At 39.7% G+C, this 25,817-nt stretch overlaps 1 protein-coding gene across 5 annotated transcripts in view; it reads right to left on the bottom strand.

The window, feature by feature from the left end:
* Nucleotides 1–3,564: 3,564 nt before the first annotated feature.
* ZDBF2 (zinc finger DBF-type containing 2) overlaps nucleotides 3,565–25,817 on the bottom strand; it is a 30,817-nt gene continuing 8,564 nt past the window's right edge. For 3 of the 5 annotated variants that reach the window (XM_070242150.1, XM_023622490.2, XM_023622488.2), the window contains 2 exons: nucleotides 18,378–18,505; nucleotides 3,565–15,297 (listed from right to left, as the gene is read on the bottom strand). In XM_070242150.1, coding sequence (XP_070098251.1) covers nucleotides 8,340–15,297; nucleotides 18,378–18,505 — 7,086 coding nt within the window. In that variant the 3' untranslated portion in view covers nucleotides 3,565–8,339. The remainder of the gene's footprint in view (nucleotides 15,298–18,377; nucleotides 18,506–25,817) is intronic. The other 2 variants (XM_070242152.1, XM_070242153.1) reach the window with 1 other exon arrangement.

The raw sequence follows: 25,817 nt of genomic DNA, 5'->3' as shown, positions 1-25,817 counted from the left end.
TTATCTGAGAAGAAGCTAGTCCTCCCGATTAACACTAAAGTGAACTGGCCATTTTTCTTCAAAATAATTCTCACCCACATCTTTAATTCGACAGGAACTTCATACATTTTCTACCTGAAAGAAATTATCTCCAAACACAGGAATGTTTGAATTAAGGAGAGTAACCTGCAGGACCTGTCCTGGTCTGTGCTCCAGGGGGCTTTTTGTGCTTTTGTTCAAAAGCCTTCAGAGATGGCTGCTTAAAAATAATCACAGTGTGCATTCTTGCCATTTTTTCCTTAAAAAAATTCTCCCTCAGGGGCTGGCCCCGTGGCTGAGTGGTTAAGTTCGCGCGCTCCACTGCAGGCGGCCCAGTGTTTTGTTGGTTCAAATCCTGGGCACGGACATGGCACTGCTCGTCAAACCATGCTGAGGCAGCGTCCCACATGCCACAACTAGAAGAGACCACAATGAAGAATATACAACTATGTACCGGGGGACTTTGGGGAGAAAAAGGAAAAAATTTAAAAAATCTAAAAAAATTCTCCCTCAAAAAAGGGAAGGGGAGGGGCTGGCCCAGTGACATAGTGGTTAAGTTTGCACACTTTGCTTCAGTGGCCTGGGGTTCAGGAGTTCAGATCCTGGGCACAGATGTACACTCTGCTCATTGAGCCATGCTGTGGTGGCTTCCCACATACAAAACAGAGGAAGATTGGCACAGATGTTAGCTCAGGGCCAATCTTCCTCACCAAAAAAAAAGAAGTGGGGGGAAAGGGGAGGGAGGAAAGAATATGGCTAATATTGAGGATCAAAGGGGACATAAATTACTAAAAGTTTTAATTCCTTTTTTGTAAAAAAGAGAGGAAGTGATTTGAAGGAAATAGCACACTATGTCAGTAATCTGGATGGAAGCATCATGAGTGTTTACTAAATATTCTTGCCTTCTTTATTTTACAAATTTCTCAACGTGACAACATAGATGGTATGTAGATGTGCAAAGCCAGGCAGAAGAGACAGCTGAAAGTGGGCAACAACGCCAGGCTAGGCCAGTTGCCGAGCTTCAGAGATGCAGAAATGAAAGGCATGTCCCTGCCCTCACAGTGTTATGTTCGAGTGGCAGACAGAGAAAGGAAACTTTCCCAATTCTGTGACAGACCTGAATCAGGAAGGCCTCCTGGAGGAGGCGACACCAGAGTTGTCATCAAGAATCAGGGCTGGACCTTTAAAAAAAACAAAACAAAGGGGGGCTGGCCCCATGGCCGAGTGGTTAAGTTCGCAAGCTCTGCTTCAGTGGCCCAGGGTTTCGCTGGTTCGGATCCTGGGCGTGGACATGGCACTGCTCATCAGGCCATGCTGAGGCGGTGTCCCACATGCCACAACTAGAAGGACCCACAACTGAAAATATACAACTCTGCACTGGGGGGCTTTGGGGAGAAAAAGGAAAAATAAAATCTCTAAAAAAAAAAAAAGAATCAGGGCTGGGCCCCATCAGCTGGTGAACAGATAAATAGAATGCGGTGTACCCACAGGATGGAATGCTGCCGGCAGTGAACAGGAATGAGGGTCTGCTGCAAGCTGCAGCGTGGGTGAACCTCCACATCGCGCCGAGTGCCTGAAGCCGGGCACAACGGCCACGTGGCGAAGGCTTCCACTTTTATAAAGTGGCCAGAACAGGCAACTCCACAGAGACGGGAGGCGGTTAGGGGAGTGGGGAGTGACTGCTAACAGGTACAGACTTTCTTTTTGGTTTCAAATGCAAAATGAGTCAAATGAACTGAACTGTGTATGTATTGAGTGCTAGTGTGCCTGCGGTTTCAGTGACAAAAATGTTCTAAAATTGATTGTGGTGATGGTTGCACAGCTCTGTGAATATACTAAAAATCACTGAATTGTACTCTTTAAATAGACGAACTCTATGGCAAGTAAATTCTATTTCAATAAAGCTGTTTATAAAAAATAATTAACTGATTTTAAAAAGTTTTCAGCACCAAGGAATTTACCCAGGTGATCCAAACATGCTAAAAACGGCCCAGCTATCATCAACTTTTAAAGGGGCCATTTAAAGCTATCATCAACTTTTAAAACAAAACTAAAATTGAGGGGCCGGCCCAGTGACGCAGCGGTTAAGAGCACACGTTCTACTTCTCAGCGGCCCAGGGTTCGCCGGTTCAGATCCCGGGTGCAGACATGGCACTGCTTGGCACGCCATGCTGTGGCAGGCGTCCCACATATAAAGTAGAGGAAGATGGGCACGGATGTCAGCTCAGGGCCAGGCTTCCTCAGCAAAATGAGGAGGATTGGCAGCAGATGTTAGCTCAGGGCTAATCTTCCTCAAAAAAAAAAAAACTAAAATGGAGTTTTGTTTTTATTCTGCCATTTATCATATCCTTGAGTTCTCCCCTCTCACACGATCATCCAGTACAGTTAAAAAATGTCCTGGTGGCTGCTACTGACTGTGCCGGGTAGTTTGGGGTTACTGTGATGTGTTTCTCAAAAGACCGTCACACTTGTCTTGCAACATTCTATGTTAGACTTAAGATTCTCTCTCTGTCGGAACAAAAAGGAGAGGAACGTTGTAGTTCTGTAGGTTATCGATGTCTTAAGTAGTACACTCAGTATGAAAACCTGAAAATTACCAGTCATGGGGTCAAGGCATTTCCCTGACTCTATAAAGACATCAGTGCTCCCTCAAACGTCACCTAAATACATCCCAGACGTAAGAAGGCCACTGGGGGAAAGTGCAGTAATAATCAGTTACTACACTGCTAGTCGGTGCAGGGAACTCATATTCACAAGGAGTCATTCAGCTGGTAAAATAGTTCAGCTCAGTGGATGGTAAATATCACCCAATTTACTTATTTCATTATCTATGACCAGTAATAATAACTCTCCAAAAAAAGTAAATAAACCTTCTATTTTTCCAGTTCAAAAGAGGTGACAATATCTCAACTCAAAAACTAAACATGATGAATATCCCAATTTGTCCTTAGAAAGTCATTTTCGCGCTAAGACGGGTAACGAGTGAGTCTCTAGAACACTTCGTCTTGGTGCCTCCAACCAACGCACGAGATACCATTCCTAACAATGCAGACACAGGGAAACCATCCTCCCAGACGATGACAAGAAATGCCCTGCAGTGGGTCTTAGGGCTGAGAGCTGAGGGAGTTTTCAAAGCCAGATAGCAGTATCCTGTGTACAGGTTTACTCATGAACTTCTGAAGTATAAGAATTATGTTCGAGTCCCCTGACTTAGCACTATGGAAATTCTCTTTCAGTCTTAACAATTAACGGAAATGAGTAACTGGAGGCCTGTTTGGTTGATGCTGGGATCCTTGGCCCCCACCATGGGGCCAAGCACATAGTAGTGGTGTAAGTAATACTTGTTAAATGTATGAATAAGCTACTGTCGTACATACGATGCGTTATATGATAAATAGAACAGACAACGTTTTCACAGTCACAATGGCCCCAAAATTCAGTTGTGAAACAATCTAACTATTTGATGATAACTCCTTTTACCCTCTATGAGATCCCCCATTTCAGATTATTAACAGCTTCCCCTCTAAGATAAGGACAAAGACTGGATACTTCAAACACCACGTTTATTCAAACTGACATCACATGGCTCCCTGTTAGGATCCACTGAGAAGCCCACAGAATTCTGTCATCCCCCCACCCCCGAAAAAAGCATTCATTACAAAGAAACATCAGACAAACTCAAAGTGAGGGACGTTCCACAAAGTAACCGGCTTGTACACTTCAAATGTCAGATTATAAAATACGAAGAAAGGCCGAGGAGCCTCTGCACCCTGAAGGACCCTACAGAGTCACAACAGAGCGACCCTGGGGCGAGTCCTGGACCTGCGGAAGGCGTTTGGGACACTCTGCACGATCTAATGTGTGTGCAGAGTGGAGGGTTACGGCCTGTCAAGGCCGATTTCCTGATTTTGATGGTGTGCACTGCGGCTGCGTGGGAGAGGAATCTTTAAAAAGAACGCCCACCACGACCAGCACCGTTGTCAACACTTCATGGCTCTTCAGCACCTGTAGACTAGGATAATGGGCAACCCGTACACAATGCAGTTACCTGCCAGCAAGCCATCGAGAAAGGACTGAGAACACAGGGTAGTGTGGTGACAGTAAAAATGAGGGTCTGCAGAGCACAGTGAAAAGAGTGCCGGGACAGGCAGCAAAGGACATGCGAGTCGGAGACAGAGGCGGCAGGAAGCATTCAAGGACGGGATAAGAGCACTTGAAAAGGCAGACAGCAGGTCGGCCTTGGAATTGGGGTAGAAATCCAGGAAAACAGGTATGAGAGACATCAAGGAAGAGCCAGCCTCGACCTAATGGCTTTTATCATATTCGTTATCGGGAGGCCAGCATTCTGTCACCAGCTTCATAAAAAACTGGTTATAAATCCCATTCAGCAATATAAAAGAACAAACTACTGATACCTGTGACAACATGACCTTCAAAAACATACGGTAAGGAAAGAAGCCAGACATAAAAGACCACGGATCGCACGATGCCGTTTATATGAAACGTCCATAAGTAGGCTAAAGAATACAGGCAGAATTAGTGGGTCAGTGGTGGTCCAGGACTGTGAATGGGACGAGGATTAACTACAATCCCCATGTGATCACAGTAAATGACAACTCATTTGTAACCCCAAAACTGAGGCTCTATGCCCCAATTTTCTCATCTGCTATTCAGCGGCAATTACAGTACCTAATTCATAAGGGCTCTTTCAATATCAAGTGAGGTAATACAAGTTAAAAGCTTAGAAAGTAGAGATTAAAAGCCTAGAAAAATGCCCAGCACTTGATAAGGGCTCAGGATGTATGTACGCGTGCATGCATACGTCCTGCTTAAAAACTCAGAAATAAAATGCATGTAATAAATTACAAACTCAGAAACACGTTTAAGTTCACACTTATTTAAAGATTCAGCAACAAACTACAGTTCATCATCGATCCACTTCTTAATCAAGGTGAATAGTTTAAAATACTCTGGGAGAACTTTTCAAATATACAGAGAAAGTTTAAGAAGGACGGAAGAAATGTACGAAATATATTATCTCCCTAATATTTAGGGTCTAAACAAAGTACAAGGAAATGGTGAGACTCTTCCTCAGCCTCTGATTTTCTTAAATTGACATTTTGGTGGGTAATTCCCTACTTACAAGACTTTTCACTATTTTCCACATTTTCTCTGTCTATGTAAAGTCTTTGATTGAAAATGGATTTTCATCTTATATTTTTACTCTAGTAATTTTCTATTATAAAGAGTAGGCTGTTGTTCATCTTAACAAAAAACCCCAGAAGTCAATAGTACTGAGGCCCAAGGCACCTCCCCCGCTGACATACGTACACACTTCCCTGTTTTCTTGTCCTTTATGATACATGCGGTCGGACTGGAGGCACTAGAGTTCTCTCTCCCCAGTAGGTGTCGAATAACGATATGGATCCTGCCTCCTGAACTCAGTCCTGCTCAGCGACTCTTCCAATATAGGCAAAGTGAAAAGCTGCCGCCCACCGCTCCACCAGACCGAGAGTTGTCCACCTGGAATCCTTTGAAGTAACAACACCATCGAATATAACCTGTGTATCTTTGGTGTAACTCTTTTATCACCAGCATCAACATTTATATTCTCTTACTTATTATCTCTAAGACCATCTACAAAATAAACATCTGTTTTCATTATTCTCTAATTCCTTAAATATTCCCAGAAACAGTTCCTAACATGAGGAGAAAATAGAGACAAATTTCAATATTCGATCAATTTTATCTTGATAACTTTGAAAACAAATTTACTCTTTAAATTGCATTATTAAAAATACATTAGTCTTCACATTAGTTTTACATGTAAATATATAATTGTTTGAATATTTAAATACAGCTTCTCTTTACCAAAAAAAGTGTCACTCAGAGCCCTAGTTATACAAATAATTTAAACGCACAAATGCAACACACACTTTACACAATATTGTCCACATACTGTACAACTTGGGGCAATTATAATAAAAACCTGTGCAAGATACTGAACAAGGACAAGATTAATAAAATATTCACCGTGACTGTAATTTGATTTTTACTATTAAAAGAATTTAATGCATTCTTGAATACACAAAAAACATCCAATTGTTTTATCTAATCTGCAAATTAAGCCCAGATGTATTTTTTCAAAGCAGCTCATCTCAGATCCTACCGAATTCTGAAAGTAATTCATTTCTAACTTAATTTAAACTATAATTTTTACAATTTCAAGTTTCCAAGCTTGTCTAAAATAATAATGATTACAGGAACTTAGTAAACATTTCCAAAATATTTTTTAAAAATCATCAGGACTGTGTTACACTTTTATATTTTTAGTAATATAAGTTTTAAATATCAACCTTTTCCCTCAAAAAAAATGGTACTCAGAAGAGTCTCCAATGTGAAAAAGGCAGTAAAATTGTTTGAACTTTAAGTTTCTGATCACTTGAGTTGTAAGAACTGCCCTCTGCATGATGTAATCACAACGGACAGGACGCATCACAATCACCTAGGATGTTATTTCCTTGTGATCTCTTTCTTTTAAACTTACACTGAAAGCCTGAAGAATAGCTCCTAATAGTACATGAGGGCATTACATGTCTACTTCATAGGAAGAAAAGGCACCAACACCCACAGATAGAATATCTTTATAGATTAGCTGCTTATTTACTTACTAATCGGTAGGACAGTTTTATTCCTGAATTAAAATTGGAGGATTATTTTAAACTGGTGGCCCACAGTGATATTTTAAGAAAGGAAGTTAAAATATGTTTGCATACGAGGCAAGGCTGAAGTTGCTTTGCAACTAAAAAATGTAAACATCAGTCCATTTTTTTCAACATAATTACTGTTTTAAATTTAGAAGTAAAGATATTACAACATAACATCATCATAACATACCCACAGATTAGATAATGGCCCTGAAATAAAACTACATTTGGAAACAAACTATTACACTCTATCTCGTCGAATCTGTGGTAACACGCTTTTATCTCTGAATTCAGGTACACTGATCTAGTTTCAGCAAAATACGGTTTATACAGTACAGATGAAAACCATGCTTCCCTTTAACATTAATGACCAAAAAGGACCCCAGGGCCTTGGCCTAACAGGATAATAGGACGCACCCATCCGGCTCAGCTGTCCTTGAATAAAAGATCTAAACAGATCCCAGGGACCTCAGGCCCAAAGCTGCACATCTAACATCTTTTATGTGAACCAATCAGTTAGCAAGTCTAAGGAATGCCAAAATCATGTGCAAATACATAGGTTTTCACTTGCAAAATGGGCCTCCACTTAGGTTATTAGTTTTATTAGATCTTTCAAAACATTAAGATTATAATTTGTTGATAACAACAATTAATAGTCTGCCCAAATCACCAAACCAATAATTTCAGTTCAAACTATGAAAAAATGACATGGTAATATATAAAATATTTTTAAGAGAGAAGGCCATAAGATAACCCCGACTTTCATACCAAGCCGCCAACCCTTCTGGAGGAGGGAATAGCGGAGGGGACGAGCCTCGCCTCACTAGCAAGGTCTTTCCCTACCATCTAAGACCGTCGTCCCCAGGAAAGCCTTCAGAGGTTGTGTGTGTGCAAATGTCCACAGGCGGAAAGTCAGAGCTGTGCAGGTGCAGCTGCAGTGAGGCAGGAGGGTTTATGTGACGTACATACCCGCCCGGCAGCTTTAAAACTGCATTAAAGGCTACGGAATCCCACTCTCTGGAACGCTTTTAAAAGAAGGATAAATTATACTTTGTTTGTGATTATTTAAGTTATCCCTACTCAAAAGCTGAGATCACTTATTTTTTCTTTTTAATTATCCAGTTAGAACGCCATATTGACAATGCCACTCTGAAACACACAGAATAGACGTCCATATTCATTTGTTCCAATTTTTAAAAAGTAAAAATAACATTTAATGTTTGTCATATTCATTCTTGCTATATTACACCCTGCTGGTAAGAGAGGTACAATGATAACAAATAAATGGACATGATTTGACGGAGAAAATTGTATATACTGCGCTAAATTATGGGATATAAACTAAGATGAAGCTCTTCAATAGCAAACAGATGAAAGGTGCTTTTGAATCTTTAAAAAAAGGACCTTAAACACTAATTTTAAATGAATATAAAAGTTCCCAAAAACAATGTCTATAGCAAAATAGTTGAAGGTTAATTTTTTCACCCAAGTTAGGGGAGCTATGTGCCCCGAGTACCCAATACCCTTCAACCGCAGGACTGAAGCCTCACCAGCCTCAACACAGACACTTCCCGTCCGCCTCGTCACCTCACTGTCTCCCTGATACCCGAGACCTCATTTATATGGCACCTGAGAACATAAACTTCTCAAAGCATATATTCTAACTGGTCTAGGAGGCTTTCTTCCTTTTCTTCCAGAACGTTTTTTACCATTCCTCTTACTTGCCGCAGCACTGGAAGGATCCCGCACGGGCTGCTTGCGAGAAGGGCTCGCTGTAGGTCTCACGTGCTCCTCAGCCCCAGCGGATGGAACCGAGGAGTCCAAAAGCATCTGGGCTGCTCTCTTCCTCTTTGTTAACCCACTGACATCCGATGTTTTCTTCTTAAGATGCGTTCTAAGAAAAGTACTTCTGGACTGATATTTATGGCGCAAAAAAACAGAGTATTTTGAAATGTACTTTTTAATTATATCATTTAGTTTGGTCCGAATCCAAATGGAATGTTGTTCTGAAGTGATTCTCTTTCCTTGCTGGAGAACAATTGGTCCATAAGCCTTCTGGGGAAAACCTGGCTTATCATGAGTTGTCACCTTTCTTCTCTGAATTTTCTTTTTACTTTCTAAACACTTATTTGTAACCGATTTTGGAGCAATTTTGGCAGCATCACAATTTAAAAGAGTTAATTGGAAATTACTTTCCTCGGGAACATCACTAGCATTCAAAATCTCTGATTTTTCCAGAAACACAGAAGGTCCACTGGCCCTCTGATGTGGCATTAATCCATGTCTTGCTGACACAAAATATGCTGAGGCAGAACTTTGCCCACGAGCACCATCACCTTCTGCACTGGAGTTTAGGTCACTAAAAGGAACGCGGACGTGGTTAGTCCTGTGTGACTCTGGCACGTCTAGGTTCAGAGAAGGATCAATTATAATTTGCTTACTCAATGGGTCATAATAACTAAAGGAACTCTGTTTATATTTGTAGCGTATGCTAATATTCCGATTATTTACATCCCTTTGGCGCCTCATTTTAGACAAGTTGAAGGATTCACCTTCCTTCAGCTTCATATTGGAAGAAAGAACATAGACTAAGGCATTGGGCTGCAAAGGCTTCATAACTTGAACATATGAATCAGGAAATTCAACTGTTCCAATTTTGACTTTTTTTGTTTTTCTGTCCTTCCTTACTGGTGAGTCTTCATCTTCTCTAATGAATTTTCTTTTCGTCGCTGGGTGTCTCATGAGATTGGTTTGAGTTCCATGGCTGACTTTGACAGCCTGGCATCGAGACGCCACCCGCCATGTTTGCTCAGAAGGCATCTTTGCTGTAGAATGATGGCTAGGTTTATGGAAGGCCACTGAAAAGGCATCAAGATCCAAAACACCACCTGCATTAGCATCGCATTCTGAGAGAACTTGAATTGATGCAGTGTCCTGATCGAGGTCAGCCCAGGTACTCTTTTTTCCTTCATTCAAGTTTTTTTTTTTAATGTTCCTGGTTTCACAGTCATCATCGAAGTAACAATGGAAACGGCCTTCCTTAAATTCCTTCACAAGAGCATTAATTTTTATGTCATCTTCTCTCATTATTTGAGACCATGTTTTCCCCACAAATGAAGGAGGGACATGAGGCAAGTCCTCAAGAACTGGTTCATCAGGATTATCTTCCATGATCCCTTTTGCTTCTTCCAAGTTCCTTATAGAATCAACTACAGGAACAGAGCTCAAATGGGAATTATGATTCGTTTCTTTCGTGTCAAAAGACAGCTTCTTATTAACAACTTCTTGAGTCTGGTCAGTGTCAGACCAAAGAGAGGGATCACACTGAAAATTCACTGCAGAACCACAAGGTTCATAGCACATACTTCCTATATCTGTAGGTTTTAACTTCAAAAGGTTTTCTGTATCCGTCATTTGATGGGTCGCTGACTCAGGACAGGCCTTACAATCCATTGCAGAAACACTAGATTCACAGTTCTTATCTTTTAGGCCAATATTTTCCAGATCTTTCCAAAGGCTGACTTCTTTGTCAGCTTTCTGCAGTTGGTGAGTCACGGGCTGAGAAGTGGCTTCCAACCTAAAATTTCTTTTAGGACTATTAGATCCACAGCTCTTATCTTCTGGGTCAATATATTTCATGATTTTTTTATCAGGCCCTTGTGATTGATAAGTCATGGACTGATGAGAGGCATCAATTTGAAAATTTATTTCAGAACCGTAACACTCACAGCTTGACTCTTCCAGAATAATATAGTCTTTCTTCCGGTTTACGACTTTGAAAGTCTCTTTGGATGGGTTTGTCACCAATCGAGGAGGAGCTTCACAAACATATCCCAGGTCACGATCACTAGAGTCACAGCCCTCGCCTTCTGGATCAAAACTTTCCACATTTATACAGTCCATTCCTTTGACAGTCATTCGAGGTGAGTCAATCGTTGGCTTAAAAGTGATGTCAGAATCAGAAATCATTTCACAATCACTACCACTGGTCACCACATCCACTAACAGCATCTTTTTAGGATTTGTTTCTTTGAGTGACACTTGAAGGTCATTAATTACTATTTGAAGAGGGACATCAGAATCACACATTATTTCAGAATCACAAGGTTCACTGGTCCTTTCTTCCATGCCAAGATGCTCTTCCTTCCGAAGGCTTACTTCGTTGCAAACCACTTGTGGTCGTTCTAGTTCTAACTGAAGATGAACACCAGAATCACATTTTACTTCAGAAACACTAGGTTCACCGTCCTTATTTTCTAGGTCATTAGGATCCCTCTTTTGCAAGTTCATTTCTTTGCCGGCCACAGGAGACTGATCAGCCACAACATGAACGGGAACATCAGAATCATAACTTACTTCAAAGTCTGCTAATTTATAGCTCCTCTCTGCCAGGTAAACACGGTCTTCTCTCCAAAGACTTACTCCTTTAACGGCTTTCTGAGGCCGGTCAGCCACTGACTGAAGAGGATCATCAGAAGCAAAATTGATTTCAGGATCACAAGGATCACTGCTCTTATCATCCAGACTGGCATGTTCCCCTTCCAAACCATGTGGGTGCTCAACCGCAGATTGAGGGGGGACATTGGAAACGTAAACAAACTCAGAATCACCGGGATTCTCACCATCCACACAAACATGCCCCTCTCTCAGAGGATTTGTTTCTGTAACAGCCTCTTGAATTTCATCAGCCACACACTGAAGAGGTTCATCAGAATCAAAATTTATTTTAGAATCACTAGGTTCAACAATCTTATCTTCCAAGTCAACATGTTCCTTCCAAAGGTCCATCTCCTTAACAACTTCTCCAGTTTGGCCAGCCACTGACTGAAAAGGGACACTGGAATCATATACAATTTCAAAACCCTTAGACTCATCCCTCTTACCTTCCACATCAACTTCATCCTTCCAAAGGCTTATTTCTTGAACAGTATCTCTAAGCTGGTCAGCCACTGACTGAAAAGGGTCATCAGAATCAAAACTCATTTCTGAACCACAAGATTCCTTGTGCTTATCTTCCAATTCAAGATGCTCCTGCTCCAAAATAGTGATTTGAGGTTGATCAATTATTGATTGAACCAAGAAATCAGAATCCAAACTCATTTCAGAACCACTATATTGGCTGCCCTTATCTTCCAAGTACACATGATCTTCATTCTCAAGGTTTATTCCTTCAAGAGCGACTTCAGGTTGGTCAGCCTGTGGCTGAAGAGAAACATCAGAATCATGTATTAATTTAGAACCACTAGGTCCATCAACCTTATTTTCCAGACCAATACCCTCCTCCTTGCACAGGTTTGGTTTTCTAACTGCTTCCTGAAATTGTTCAGTCAATGGCTGAAGAGCAGGGTTATTAGAATCAAAACTTATTTTACAGTCGCGAGGTTCACTGTTTGGATGTTCCACATCAATGTCCACATCACGGCCACAACACAACAGCCGATCTTCCACATCAACATGTTTTTCCTTCCAAAGGGCTAGTTGAGGCTGGTCAGTGAGTGGATGAGGAGGGGCACTAATATCCAAATTTATTTCAAAACCTCTAGATTCAGGACTTTCATCTTCTGGGTCAACATGGTGCTCCCTCAAAACAGCTATTCGAGGTTTTTCAGTCATTGACTGAGGAGGGACATCAGAATCCACAATTATTTCAGAGCCACTGCATTTATCACTCTTGTTTTCTAGAACAACATGCTCTTCTTTCCGGACATTCATTTCTTTAACAACTACTTGAAGTTCAGCCACTGAACAGTGAGAGACATCGGAATCTAAATCCACTTCAGAACTGCTAAATTCAGCACTTCTACCTTTGATTTTAGCGTGCTTTTCTTTTTGAAGCCGTATTTCTGTAACAACTACCCCAGGTTTGTAAGTCGCTGACTGAAGAGGGATACGGCAATCCAAACTTGTTTCAGAAACACTTAACTCATTACCCTTATCTTCTAAGTTTACATGTTCTTCTTTCTGATGGTTTATTTCTTTAACAGCTATGTCAGGATGATCAGTCACTAAATGAAGAGAAATAGCAGATTTCAAACTGATTTCAGAAACACTGGGTCCATTACCCCTGTTTTCTAAGTGTACATGCTCTTCTTTATGGAGATTTAGCCCTTGAACAGCTGCTTCAGGAAGCCTAGTCATCGAATGAGCGTCACAAGAACCCAAACTTATTTCAGAACCACTGGGTTCATCATTCTCCCTCTCTAAGTGTACACACTCTTCTTTTTGAATGATTATTTCTTTAACAGCTACTTCAGGTTGATCAGTCCCTGAATGAAGAGGTATGTCAGAATCAAAAGTTATTTCAGAAACACAAGATTCGTTACTCTTATTTTCCAGATGAGTAAGTTCCTCCTCATAAACAGCTACTTGCGATTGGTCAACTACTAAAGAGAAAGGAATATCGGAATCAAAAGTCATTTCAGAACTGTTTGACTCATAACTCTCATCTCCCAGGTGACTGTGCCTTTTTCTTATTTCCTCAACATCAAGCCCGGAATGCTCAGTAACTGACAGCAGAGGGGGATCTGAATCAAAAGTCAGCTCGGAACTAGAGCCCCCATAGCTCTTCACTTCCATGTCAACGTTTAACTCTTTCAGATTTATTTCACCCAGAGCCCTTTCAGGTTGATGATTAGCTAACTGATCAAAAGAAGCATGAGAATCAAAACTTAGATCAGAAACACTGGATTTGCCACTCTTATTCTCCTGGTCAATAGCTACTTCTCGACAGTTTCTTTCTTTAACAGCTATCTGGGATTGGTCAACCACTAATCGAGCACCAGTGTGAAAACTCATCTCAGGACCATGAGATTCACAGTCCATGTCCACAAGGCCATGCTTCTCTTTAAGAAGATTTATTTCTTCAACAGCCCTCTGAGGTTCATCAGTCACTGTCTCAAGAGAGACATCACTGGGTTTATGGTTCTTACCTCTTAGGTAGATACGTCTATCCTTCAGGTGTCTTTCCTTGACAGCCAGTTGGGGATGGTCAACTACTGACTGAAGAGAAACACCACAATCAAAACTTGTTTCAGAACAACTTGATCCATAGTTCTTACCAACCAAGCCAATGTGAATCTTCTTCCGAAGTTTTGTTTCTGTGACAGCCACTGGGAGTGGGTCAAGCACTGACTGAAGCGGGAAAACAGAATCAGCACTTATTTCAGAGCTACTAGATCCATAGTCCTTATCAACCAAGCCAACGTGTACCTCCTTAGGAAGATTTATTTCCTTTGCAGGCTGTTTGAGGTAGTCATCAGTTGACTGAAGTGAGGCACCACAATCAAAATTAATCTCAGAATCACTAGATGCATAGCGTTCACCAACCAAGCTAATATGCATTGCCTTCCGAAAACTTGTGTCTTTAACAATTACTTGAGTTCGGTTGGTAGCCAATTGAAGAGAGCCACTACAGTCAGAACTTACTTCAGAAACACAAGATTTGTTATTCTTATCCTGCAAATCAGCATGTACTTCCTTTGAAAGGTTTATTTCTTTGGAAGTCCCTTTCAACTGGTCAGTCAGTGAATGAAAAGAGTAAGTGCAATCAAAACTCATTTCAGAACCCCTTAATTCACAGTTCTTGTCTTCTTGGTCAATTTGCTCCTCATTCCAAAGGTCTTGTACAGCGTCTTGGGGTTGATCAGATACTGAGTGAAGAGAGCTACAGTCAAACTTCATTTCGGAACTCACTAAGTTCTTCTGTTCCAAAAGGACTGACTTGTTAAAAACCAAATGCTTTGCTTCTCGGGTACAATCCAAATTAGAGAAGAATTTCTCATGACGCTTTGGAATGCCATCTTCAAAGATTCCTTTATCAGAAGCCATGTCAATTTCATTCGGGTTGATTGCTGGATTTACTGCTAATTTGGAAAGAGACTCAAATTTTAAGCAGCCTTCAGTACCCACAAACTCAGGGAATTTAAAGCCAGTTGACAAAGTTTTACCCTGAGATTTTACATCTTCCTTTATAATCAATTTATCTGAATTTATACATGAAGATTTCTTATTTGATTCTTTAGTTTTCTGATATGAAACTGAAGACGTTTCTAGAGGGGATGACAGCATAGGATTTCTAGAGCCCCTGTCCAGCGACTCAGGGCATCTGTCAACTTTGTTTGGGTCATGTTTGCTAACTGAATTCAGAAGGGCTGCTAATGGTAACCCAGTCGTTGTAACAGGTCCATCACGAGAACGTGCAGGTAAACAACTAGCAGAGGCGTCAGAAATCACTGAAGGACATGGCAACTTGTGTCCACTATTTGTAGCTTCACCGATGACGACTGGATTCAATTCTTTCCTACTGTCCCCAATTTCACGAATGAGCTCCAACGGCCGCTGCTGTCCCTTCTCCAGTTTTTGAATAACTGATGGTCGAATTGAAACACTCTGTATGTATTCCTGAGATTTCCTAGGTCTAGAATATAACTTTTGAGTAGGTCCAAAACCCTTGGTGGACATCTCTCCTCTGAATCCAGCAGCATCCTCGGTTATTTCTTCAGGAACAAAATCATTAATAGGGACCACTTCAGGAGGTGACACAATATTCGTATGTCTCTCATTTTGCATTGATCTAAAAAGCAAGGAGAAAAATCCATAAAAGTATTCCAATATCTGTTTAAAATGTTAAAATAAAGGCATAACAAATATTCTTTTCTTTCTATCCTGGGCCAGATTCTTAGAGGACAAACGACCAAGGCCATCACACCAGGTTGTACACTATGCATATTTCAGGGAGCGAATCAGAGTGGAAGATGGAGGTGCCTCCACCAACCGCTACTAGTAAACACAAATGGCTCCCAAACACGAGGAAAATGTAAATAAAGCACGTATCGTTTTCAGAGTGGGAAATAGCAAAAAGTTTAACACAAGTTGCTCAGCCTAGAAGGCTACGTTTCCTTCAGTTTCCTCCTTGAAAAAAAGGAAATAATCCCATTTTCCACCATGAGAGTGTTTTGAGGAGTAAATTAGTCATTATAAGTAAAGGGCATTTAGTTAGTTTAACATCTGCGAAGGACAATTTGGTAATGTCTACTAAAAGTAACAATGCCAAGAAGAGTCTAAAGAGACATAAGTTAACGTAACGTGGTTATCCCGGGGGATCCTGAAACAAAAAAGACATTTGGTAAAAACTGAGGAATTCTGCATAAACTATAGAATTTAGTTAATGTATTAATATCAGTCCATTAACGTAACAAATGTACCACACGGATGTGAGGTGTTTGGAAGAGGGAACTGGATCAGTGAGTATATGGAAACTCTCTGTACTACCTTCACAACTTCTCAGTAAATTGATAACTGTCCTAAAAAATAGTTTTTAAAAATAAAAAAATAAAAAAATAATTTTTTTTCTGCTTTATCTCCCCAAACCCCTCCTGTACACAGTTGTATATCTTAGTTGCAGGTCCTTCTAACTGTGGGATGTGGGACGCCACCTCAACGAGGCCTGATGAATGGTGCCATGTCCGCACCCAGGATCCAAACCCTGGGCCACTGCAGCGGAGTGCACGAACTTAACCACTCGGCCACAGAGCCAGCCCCTAAATAATTTTTCAATACATTAACACCTAAAAAATACCTTTATTAAAAATTTGAGAGATGCCACAATTGTCTAAGAGGATATGCATACATGTGTCAGCCACAAGCAACTTCTTTTTTAATATGTCATAAATATTACTTTCCGTCCCATAAAAATTTATTATCATAAATGACATTAAGATAGTATTCTTTGGTATTTGTAAAATAAAAAAGCTAGTAATATCATGATGGGGTATCAAGATAACATCATGATAGGGCAAAATAACCCCATAATTTTCCATACTTCTGAACCCTAATCAATAAAATTGCAGCACAACAATCACTTTACCCTAGTTTTTCAGAACCCTGGAAGACTATCTCCATTTGTCTTAAAGATTATCACAACACTCTCAAGATAAAACTAATCTTGGAACATTTGGTGAAGGAAAGAAAAGAATAAAAGAAAAGAAAAAGCAAGATAGAATCATAAAATCAAACAAGTTGGGGCCAGCCTGGTGGCATAGTGGTTAAGTTCATGCACTCTGCTTCGGGGGCCCAGGGATCACAGGTTTGGATCCCAGGTCTGGACCTACACATCACTCATCATGTCATGCTGTGGTGGCATCTCACATACAAAAAACAGAGGAAGACTGGTACAGATGTTAGCTCAGGGCCAATCTACCTCATCAAAAAATTAAAATTAAAAAAAAAAGAATTAGTAAACATAAATTAACCAAATGAGTACCTAATTCAAGAAGATGGAAAAATAACCTAATCCTCCCTCAAGAAAGTCAAAGAAATAAATTAAGAAAAAGAAAAACCACTAAATAGGAAACGAAAATAAAGCAAGAGCTGTGTTTCGTGAAGGCTAAAACAATAGAAAATCTACAATGTCTAGACACGGGGGGAAGAGAGAAAAAATTTAAAAGAAAAACTCTATGTTATAAAGCTTATAAACATAAATTACGTGGTGTTGGTATGGGATTAAAAAAACTCAAGGAAAGAATACAGTATTCCAAATCAGAAATATAGATATAAATAGACATACAGATACAGATACACAAATACAGGATTTAGTTTATGCTATAGGTGACATTTTATATCAGTGGATATAATTAATATACATTTACTTAAAAAAGTAGAAGCCCTGCCTCACACCACATATAAAAACAAATCCCAGGAAGATTAAAAATATTTAAAACAAAAAACAAAGGTATGAAGAAAAAGACATGAAAGAAGACATAAAGGAAAATCCCCCTTAGATCTGATTATGCCGCAACGTTTAATTTCTACACAGTAAAAGACAACATACACAGTTGAAAGACATATGAAAGACTCTGAGAAATATTTACAACATATTTAAAGTACAAAAGATTATTCACCATAAATATTGCATACAGATCCAAAATGTACAAACAATTCAATAGAAAAATAGGCAGAGTATAAGAACAAACAACACATAGGATACACATATGGCTAATAAATATACAGAGAGAGAAGTTCTATTTTACTCATAAATAAATAAAAGTTAATTAAGAGATCACTTTTTTGGCCTATTATGTTAGAGGGGACAAAAAAAGAAGATGATATTCCCAGTGTGTCAAGAGTGACAGAAAATGAGCTCTCTCAGATGCTACTGGTGTATACGTATACACATTGCATATAAATTGCATATAATGTATTTATAGTGAAATTTGTTACTTAGCCTGGGAAAACTAAAAAAATATTGCAAAAGGAAGTTACTAGATAAAATTTCACTTTATATTCTTTGATTCAAAGATACATTTTACAGGGGCCAGCTCAGGGGCACAGCAGTTAAGTTTGCATGTTTCACTTCACGGCCCAGGGTTCGCCAGTTCGGATCCCAGGTGCGGACATGGCACCACTTGGCAAGCCATGCTGTGGCAGGCGTCCCACATATAAAATAGAGGAAGATGGGCATGGATGTTAGCTCAGGGCCAGTATTCCTCAGCAAAAAGAGGAGGATTGGCAGCAGATGTTAGCTCAGGACTAATCTTCCTCAAAAGAAAAAGATACATTTTACAAAGTCTTGGAATGTTACCCAAACACGTACTGTAACATATAACTATGTTACATATATATAACTATGTACTATTATTCCATTCAGTACTTTACCTGCTTTCTTGACAATGATATGGGTGGTGCCGCAGTACATCCTGCAAGAAACGTTCCATCAAACTAGCGGTACCCATGCGCTGTCTGCTCTGTGTGGTCGAGTATCTGTGCTGAGCACTGGATGTGTGCTATAAAGAAAAAAGAAAGCGAACATTTTTAAATGGATAGTACTCATTAGTAGCGAGAGTTTCACAAAATGGATTTATTTATATGTTCCTGGCAGAGGTATAAATTGCTATACCCTTTCTATAAAACAATTTTAAAATATGCATCTAAAAACCATAAAAGTATCTTTCCCTTAGATATTACATTTCCCTTAGTCACTACATTTCTCTAAATCTCTCCTAAGGAAATCATCTTAAATGTGGGTGATTTATGCAAAAAAAAAGATGCTTATCACCGCATGATAACAAAAGCCAGGACATCTCCTAAGTGTCTAACAGTACAATCCTTAAATTATAACATGCCCTAAGACGTAATACTATGCAGCTATCTAAAATAACACAAAGAATTTTGAATAACATGGAGAAATATTACATATTAAGAGAAAAATAGGGGATGCAAAAATTACATGTGCACTTTCATCTCAAACTGTAGCTTAAAAATGTACAGAGAAGTAGGGGCTGGCCTGGTGGCACAGTGGTTAAGTTTGCACACTCTACTTCAGCGGCCTGGGGTTCATGGGTTCGGATCCCGGGCGTGGACCTACACACAGCTCACCAGGCTATGCTCTGGCAGCGTCCCACACACAGAATGGAGGAAGACTGGCACAGATGTTAGCTCAGCGACAATCTTCCTCAAGCAAAAAGAGGAAGATTGACAACAGATGTCAGCTCAGGGCCAATCTCACTGGAAAAAAAATGTACAGAGAAATAGAAGGAAGAGAATATGTGGCATGATTATGAATAATTTTTAAATTCTTATACATGTTTTTATAATAAAAATATGTCAAAAAGAGAATAAAGGGTTGGATCACTGCATTTTAAAAAGCCAAAGATTAATTCACAAAGAGGCCATCATTTTCCTTCAGAAATTTAAAATCCTGACTTAAACAGAATATTGGAATAAATACACTAAAATCTTCTGCAATTGTCTCCATGGTCTGTAATTTACTGCAATTTTCCTCCCAGTTGGGAAGACTCTGCCTTCACTAGCATTACTTAGGAACCCCCAGGGGGGCTGGGAGAGGAGTCTCACGCGTACTGAGCGCCTACACCACATCCAAGCCAGTGCTGTTCCGTGCACACAGCAAGCTCACTGAGTATGAATCTTGTTTCCATTTTGATATGAAGAGATTAAAACACAAAGAATGAGAGTGAATTGCCGAAAATTGTGTACCTAGCAAGTAACAAAGCCAGGATTTCCATCCGAGTCTGACTCGATCGAAAGCTCTCTCTTCTCATTGTGTCAAGCGGCGCTAATGCCGTGTTTCTAACGTAAGTTATTTACAACAATTTAATAACATGTTTTAATTTAATAATACTTGGGGAAAGTCATGTTTTATACACCAAGGCAAGGTGTCGAGAGAACTTAGGCTGCTAGCTCCTGAGCACTATTCCCACTCCTGGAATTACTTCCCTCCATGCTGACTCAGGGGCCCCTCTCGTGCTGCCTTAGTCCCAGGAACCATCTAAATTCCGAGCGTCTCAGGATGCTCCGGCCACACAGCTCCCCTCGTCAGGGACCCGTCAGCAGAGCCAGCCTGCCCGTGATGAAGCGGACAAACGTGCAAGGTAACAACTAAAGCTTCAGTCAAAATCCCATCTGGTCCCCTTTGCCTGGCTAGAAACTTAAAAACAACGCGAACGGAGAACCGCACCTACATAAACTACAGTCAACGCCACCCTACACAGCCCAGAAGAAGGAGGCGGTTTCTGTCAATTTTCTCAATTGACATACGACACACATACAGAAAAGTACACAAATCCTATGTACACAGTTCAATAAACTATCACAAAGTGAGAACATCCATAACCGTCTCTCCAGGAAGAACTAGCAAGCAGCCAGAGTCCCTCCAACGCCCAGTTACCATCTAGTATTCCTTCCCTCTCCCCCCAAAGTAACCATTATCCTTATTTGTAATACTACGGATCAGTTTTGCACGTTTCTGAATTTATATAAATGGAGTTGAAACAGCACATAAATCATTGACCAGCTTAAACTAGTTTTACTTCCTTAAAACAGGTTGTTGATTAATCAAATCTTCCTCAATAACAGAGACAGCACTGCACATGCACCAGGTGGGAACCCACAGCCCCAGGATGACCCCAGAACCAAGAATCTTCAGAAATGTTGCCACCAGAGCCCTTTACAAAGGGAGAAGTTCCTTCTGCAAGGAAAATCTGGCTTCCAGCAGCTTGAGGACCACATATGGACTGATTCAAGACTACCCAATCATCTTCTTTCTCTAACTCCAACTTAAATTTCGCCCAAACCCTGGACCAGGGAGACAGATTCGAGCCCTGCCTCCTGTCTCCTTGCCAGTCGACCTCACAATAAAGCCTTTTTCTTTTCTCAAAAGCTGGTGTCATAGTATTGGCTTCCATGCACACTGGGCAGAGAGCCCCTGCTGGGTAACAGTCATACGTTCTGTTTTCTTTTGCATTCAGCTTCTTTCACTCAACACTTGATCTGTGATACTTATCCATAATAGCTGTCATCTGTTCGTCTTCATTTCTGTATAGTATTCCATTGTATGAATATACCGTATTTGATTTATTCATTCTACTCTTGATGGATATTTGTGTCATTTGCAGCTTTTGGCTATTACAAATAATGCTGCAAAGAACCTGCTTATGTGTGTCTTTTTCTGCTTGTATGCACAGATTTTTGTGGAGTATATTACTAGGAGTGGAACTTCTGGGTCATAAGGTTTGCGTATGTTCAGCTTTAGCACTCACCGCCAAAGTCTTCCAAAGTGGCTGGAATTTACACCCCCACCCGCAGGGTATCATAGTCTCCACCGCTCTGCTTCCTCACCAGCACTCGCCACTGTCCGTCTCTATAATTTTAACTATTGTAGAGGGAGGTTGAAGTTATATCGTTGTGGCTTTAATTTGCGATTGTTGTGATGGCTTTTCATGTTTACTGGCCACTTGAAGATCCTTTTTCACGATGTGTCTGTTCAGGTCTCCTCCTGTTTTCAAACAGATTTTCTCTTTTTTTCCAGAGAGTCATAGGAATCCTTCATTTACTCTGGACACAAGCTCTTTCCTCAATTACATGTGTTTCAAGTATCATTGCCCTCTCTGTGGCTTGCCTTTTCACCTTCTTTTTTTTTTCGGTGTTCATAAATAAAGTTTTATTGGTATGTGCACAAACACACACGCACACATACACACACAAAGTAAATCTAATATCTTCCCTAGGAATAGTTACAACATGCTTTTTCACTTTCTTAATCATCTTCCATTGTTTCTTAATTTTATTGCAGTTCAGTTCACCAATTTTTTTGTCAGTGCTTTTTGTGACCAGTTTAAGAAATCTCCCTCTACCTCAAAGTCACAAAGATTTTCTCCTACATGTTTCTAGAAACTTTATTGTTTTACCTACAATATTTACATCTACCACCTACCTGGAATCGATTTTTGTATCCAGGATGATTTAGCAATAAAGTTTCATTTTTTCCTGCATGTGGATACCCAATGGATCCAGTATCATTTATTGAAGAAAGTCTTGTCCTCATTGCTCTTCAGTGCCACCTTTGTCACAAATCAGATATCCATATATTTGTCTGTTTCTGGTTTATTTCCATGATCTTTCTAACTTTGCACCAATGTCTTAATGATTGTAGTCTAATAATAAGTTTTGATATCTCGTACAGAAGGTCCTCTGACTTTGCTCTTCTTTAAGATTATCCTGGTTCTTAGCTTTTTGCATGACTATATATATTTTTAGACTTGGCTTAATTTTTATTTTAAAAAAAACTTTGCTAGAATTTTGATTGGAATTTCATTGAATCAATATATTAGTTTGGGCAGAACTGACATGTCTACAATATTGATTTTTTTTTTCCTATCCATGAACATGGTATATCACATGAATTATTTAATTTTTCTTACATTTCTCTCAATATTTATAGTTTTCTGTATAAAGATCCTACACATATTTCATTATATTTATACCTTAGGAGTTGATGTTCTTTGATGCTGTTGTAAATATCTTTTTAAAATCTCGTTTTCTATGTAGTGTTTGTATACAAAAATAAAATTTCTTTTTATGTCAGCCCAACAAGCTTTTTAAACTCACATATCAATTCTAATAGAAAATCCTAAAAATATCTCGAGAAACTACATCCACAATCACAGTTTATACAAATAAAAAAGAAGTTTTAATTCTTCTTATCTAATCTTTATCATTTTCATTTTTTTTTCTTTCCTTATTTTCTTGGCTAGGACCACTGACAAAATGTTGTTCATGGTTTAATTCAAACATCAAGTCTACTTTCACTTAATATATTACTGATAATTTGGATTTAATCTTTGCTTTTATTTTTAAATCTGTTTGTAGTATTCTTGCCTAAACAATGTCCTTATTTCTCTTCTTTCTAGCCCTCTTGTGGATTGTATTTTATTATTCCAATTTTTCCCTCTTTGTTAACTTGGTAGTTAGTTAAACATTCTTTTCCTAGTCTAGTAGTGGTGACAGGTTATAACAAGCAACCCTGACCTATCCAAGTCTAAATTTACTTGTTACTTTTGTTCTCTTCTTAAACAATGCAAGGTCCTTAGGCATGAATTCAAATTACTCCTCTTCCAACTTACATGCCATTGCTGTGAGCCCCACACGGCCTTATTTATCTGGAACGCCTACTTATTTACCTGCCTATTGCTCTTCATTCCTTCTCATCTCTCTCTGAGCTTCCACCTGGAATCACTTTCCTTCTACTTGAAGAATTCCTTTTAATATTTCCTTTAATAAGGGTCTGCTGATGACAAATTCCCTTAATTTTTGTTTTCTGAAATATTTTTATTTCACCTTCTTTCTCAAAGTATATACTTATTGAATATAGAATTCTCAGTTGGTAGTTGTTTTCTTTCTTTTGGCTTCTGTTGTTCCTGTTGAATATTCAGCTAGACCAGGGACCCACATTTCTTCACTACCTCAACACCTCTCCAAAAACTTGAAACATTGTTTTTTAAGCTTTTATAGTTAGTCCAAATTACCTTGGCTGTCACTAACAAAGTCTTTTTAAATGTCAATTTAGTGCAGGAGTATCCAGATGTCTACAAATTATTATTTTAAAGCTTAAGAAAAAAAAAATTATACTGAGCCAGCCCTGGTGTTCTAGCAGTTACCATTTGGCATTCTCACTGCCGTGGCCTGGGCTTGTTTCCCAGTGGGGGAACCACACCATCCATCTGCCAGCTGTCATACTCTGATGGCAGCTCACATAGAGGACCAAAAACTAACAACTAGGATACACAACTATGCACTGAAGCCTTATATTTAAAAAAAAAAAAAATTATACTGAATGCTTATTGAAAAGAACTTACAAAGAATTAACGTTTTATTATTATCAAACATTCAACAAATAATGTTCCAGTCAAGTGACGATATAATTTAGCAATCATGAGAGAAATTATAAAGAGAGCTTTGAGTTTTATTATCTGCCTCTTCATGTTTATAATCAGCATTAAAAAATATTTCTTTCTAAAAAGGCAGAGGTGGAGCCGGCCCCATGGCTGAGTGATTAAGTTTGTACGCTCTTCTTCGGCGGCCCAGGGTTTTGCTGGTTCAGATCCTGGGCGTGGACATGGCACCGTTCATCAGGCCATGCTGAGGTGGCGTCACACATAGCAGAGCCACAGGGACCTACGACTAGAATATACAACTATGGACTGGGTGGCTTTGGGGAGAAGAAGAAGAAAAAAAAAAAAAGATTGGCAACAGAAGATAGCTCAGGTGTCAATCTTCAAAAATAAATTAATTAATTAAAAGGCAGAGGTGTGGAAATCACAATAAAACCTTTTCCTTGGTATGAATTGAAGTCATTACTATTAGATAATTAAACAAAACAAATGCCACTGAAGAGCAGAATTTTGCATATTATAAACTTGTTTTACATCTCATCTGAGATGAGACAATTCAGCACCAGCAGAACCAGAACTTCCCATATTACTACTTCATCTACGACAATTGCACAGCTGAGACCCTGAGGACAAACTTGGGACTCTTCTCAGTTAACAATCCTGGTCAGAAAACTGCAGCTACTATAACCCTGAACAGTTATTTCAAAATCTCCACACACAATGCACCACAAGCTCTTCCAACAAAAAGAAGAGAAAGGAGGGCCCGGCCCCGTGGCCAAGTGGTTACGTTCACACGCTCCGCTGTGGTGGCCCAGGGTTTTGCCAGTTCGGATCCCGGGCGCGGACATGGCACCGCTCGTCAGGCCTCATTGAGGCGGCGTCCCACATGCCACAACTAGAAGGACCTGCAACTAAGATATACACCTATGTAGAGGGGGGATTTGGGGAGATAAAGCAGAAAAAAAAAAGATTGGCAATAGTTGTTAGCTCAGGTGCCAATCTTTAAAAAAACAAAGAGAGAGAAGAGAAACAAATACTATTCAATTCATTCTGTGAAGCCAGGGGTACCCTGACACCAAAACCAGACACATCACAAGAAAAGAAAGCTACAGGCAATATTGTTTATGAATATAGATGCAAAAATCCTCCACAAAATATTAGCAAACTAAATCCAGCAGCATACAAAAGGACTATACACCATGACCAAGTGGAATTTATCCCAGAAATGCAAAATTGGTTTACCATCAAAACTCAATAATGTAATTGCTATAGACTGGATTGGGTTCCCCCCAGATTCCTAGATTGAAGTTCTAACCGCCAAGGTGGTTGTATTTGGAGATAGTGCTTTAGGAGATAACTAAATCACATCACATACAAAAATTAACTCAAAGAGAATCAAAGATAAATGTAAGAGCTAAAACTGTAAAACTCTTAGCAGAAAACACAGGCATATGTCTTCATGACCTTGGATTAGCCAATCTTTACGACACCAAAATCACAAGCAACAAAAGGGAAAAAAAAAGTTATCAACTCAAGCAAAATTTAAAACTTCTGTGCATCAAAGCATAAAAGTCAAAGTCCTGGGGCCGGCCAGGTGGCATAGCGGTTAAGTGTGCACATTCTGCTTCAGCGGCCTGGAGTTCGTCAGTTCAGATCCTGGGTGCGGACATGGCACCACTTGGCACACCATGCTGTGGTAGGCATACCACATATAAAATAGAGGAAGATGGGCATGGATGTTAGCTCAGGGCCAGTCTTCCTCAGCAAAAAGAGGAGGATTGGCAGCAGATGTTAGCTCACGGCTGATCTTTCTCAAAAAAAAAAAAAAAAAATCAAAGTCCTTACCTCATCCTACATTGTCTTACAGAATCTAATTCTCTGAATTCTTCACCTACCACTTACCACCCAC

This window comes from Equus caballus, chromosome 18, assembly GCF_041296265.1.
Source record: "Equus caballus isolate H_3958 breed thoroughbred chromosome 18, TB-T2T, whole genome shotgun sequence".
Classification (NCBI taxonomy): Eukaryota; Metazoa; Chordata; class Mammalia; order Perissodactyla; family Equidae; genus Equus; species Equus caballus.
The sequence above is the reverse complement of the archived record's forward strand: the minus strand, read 5'-3'. Positions and strand labels throughout refer to the sequence as shown.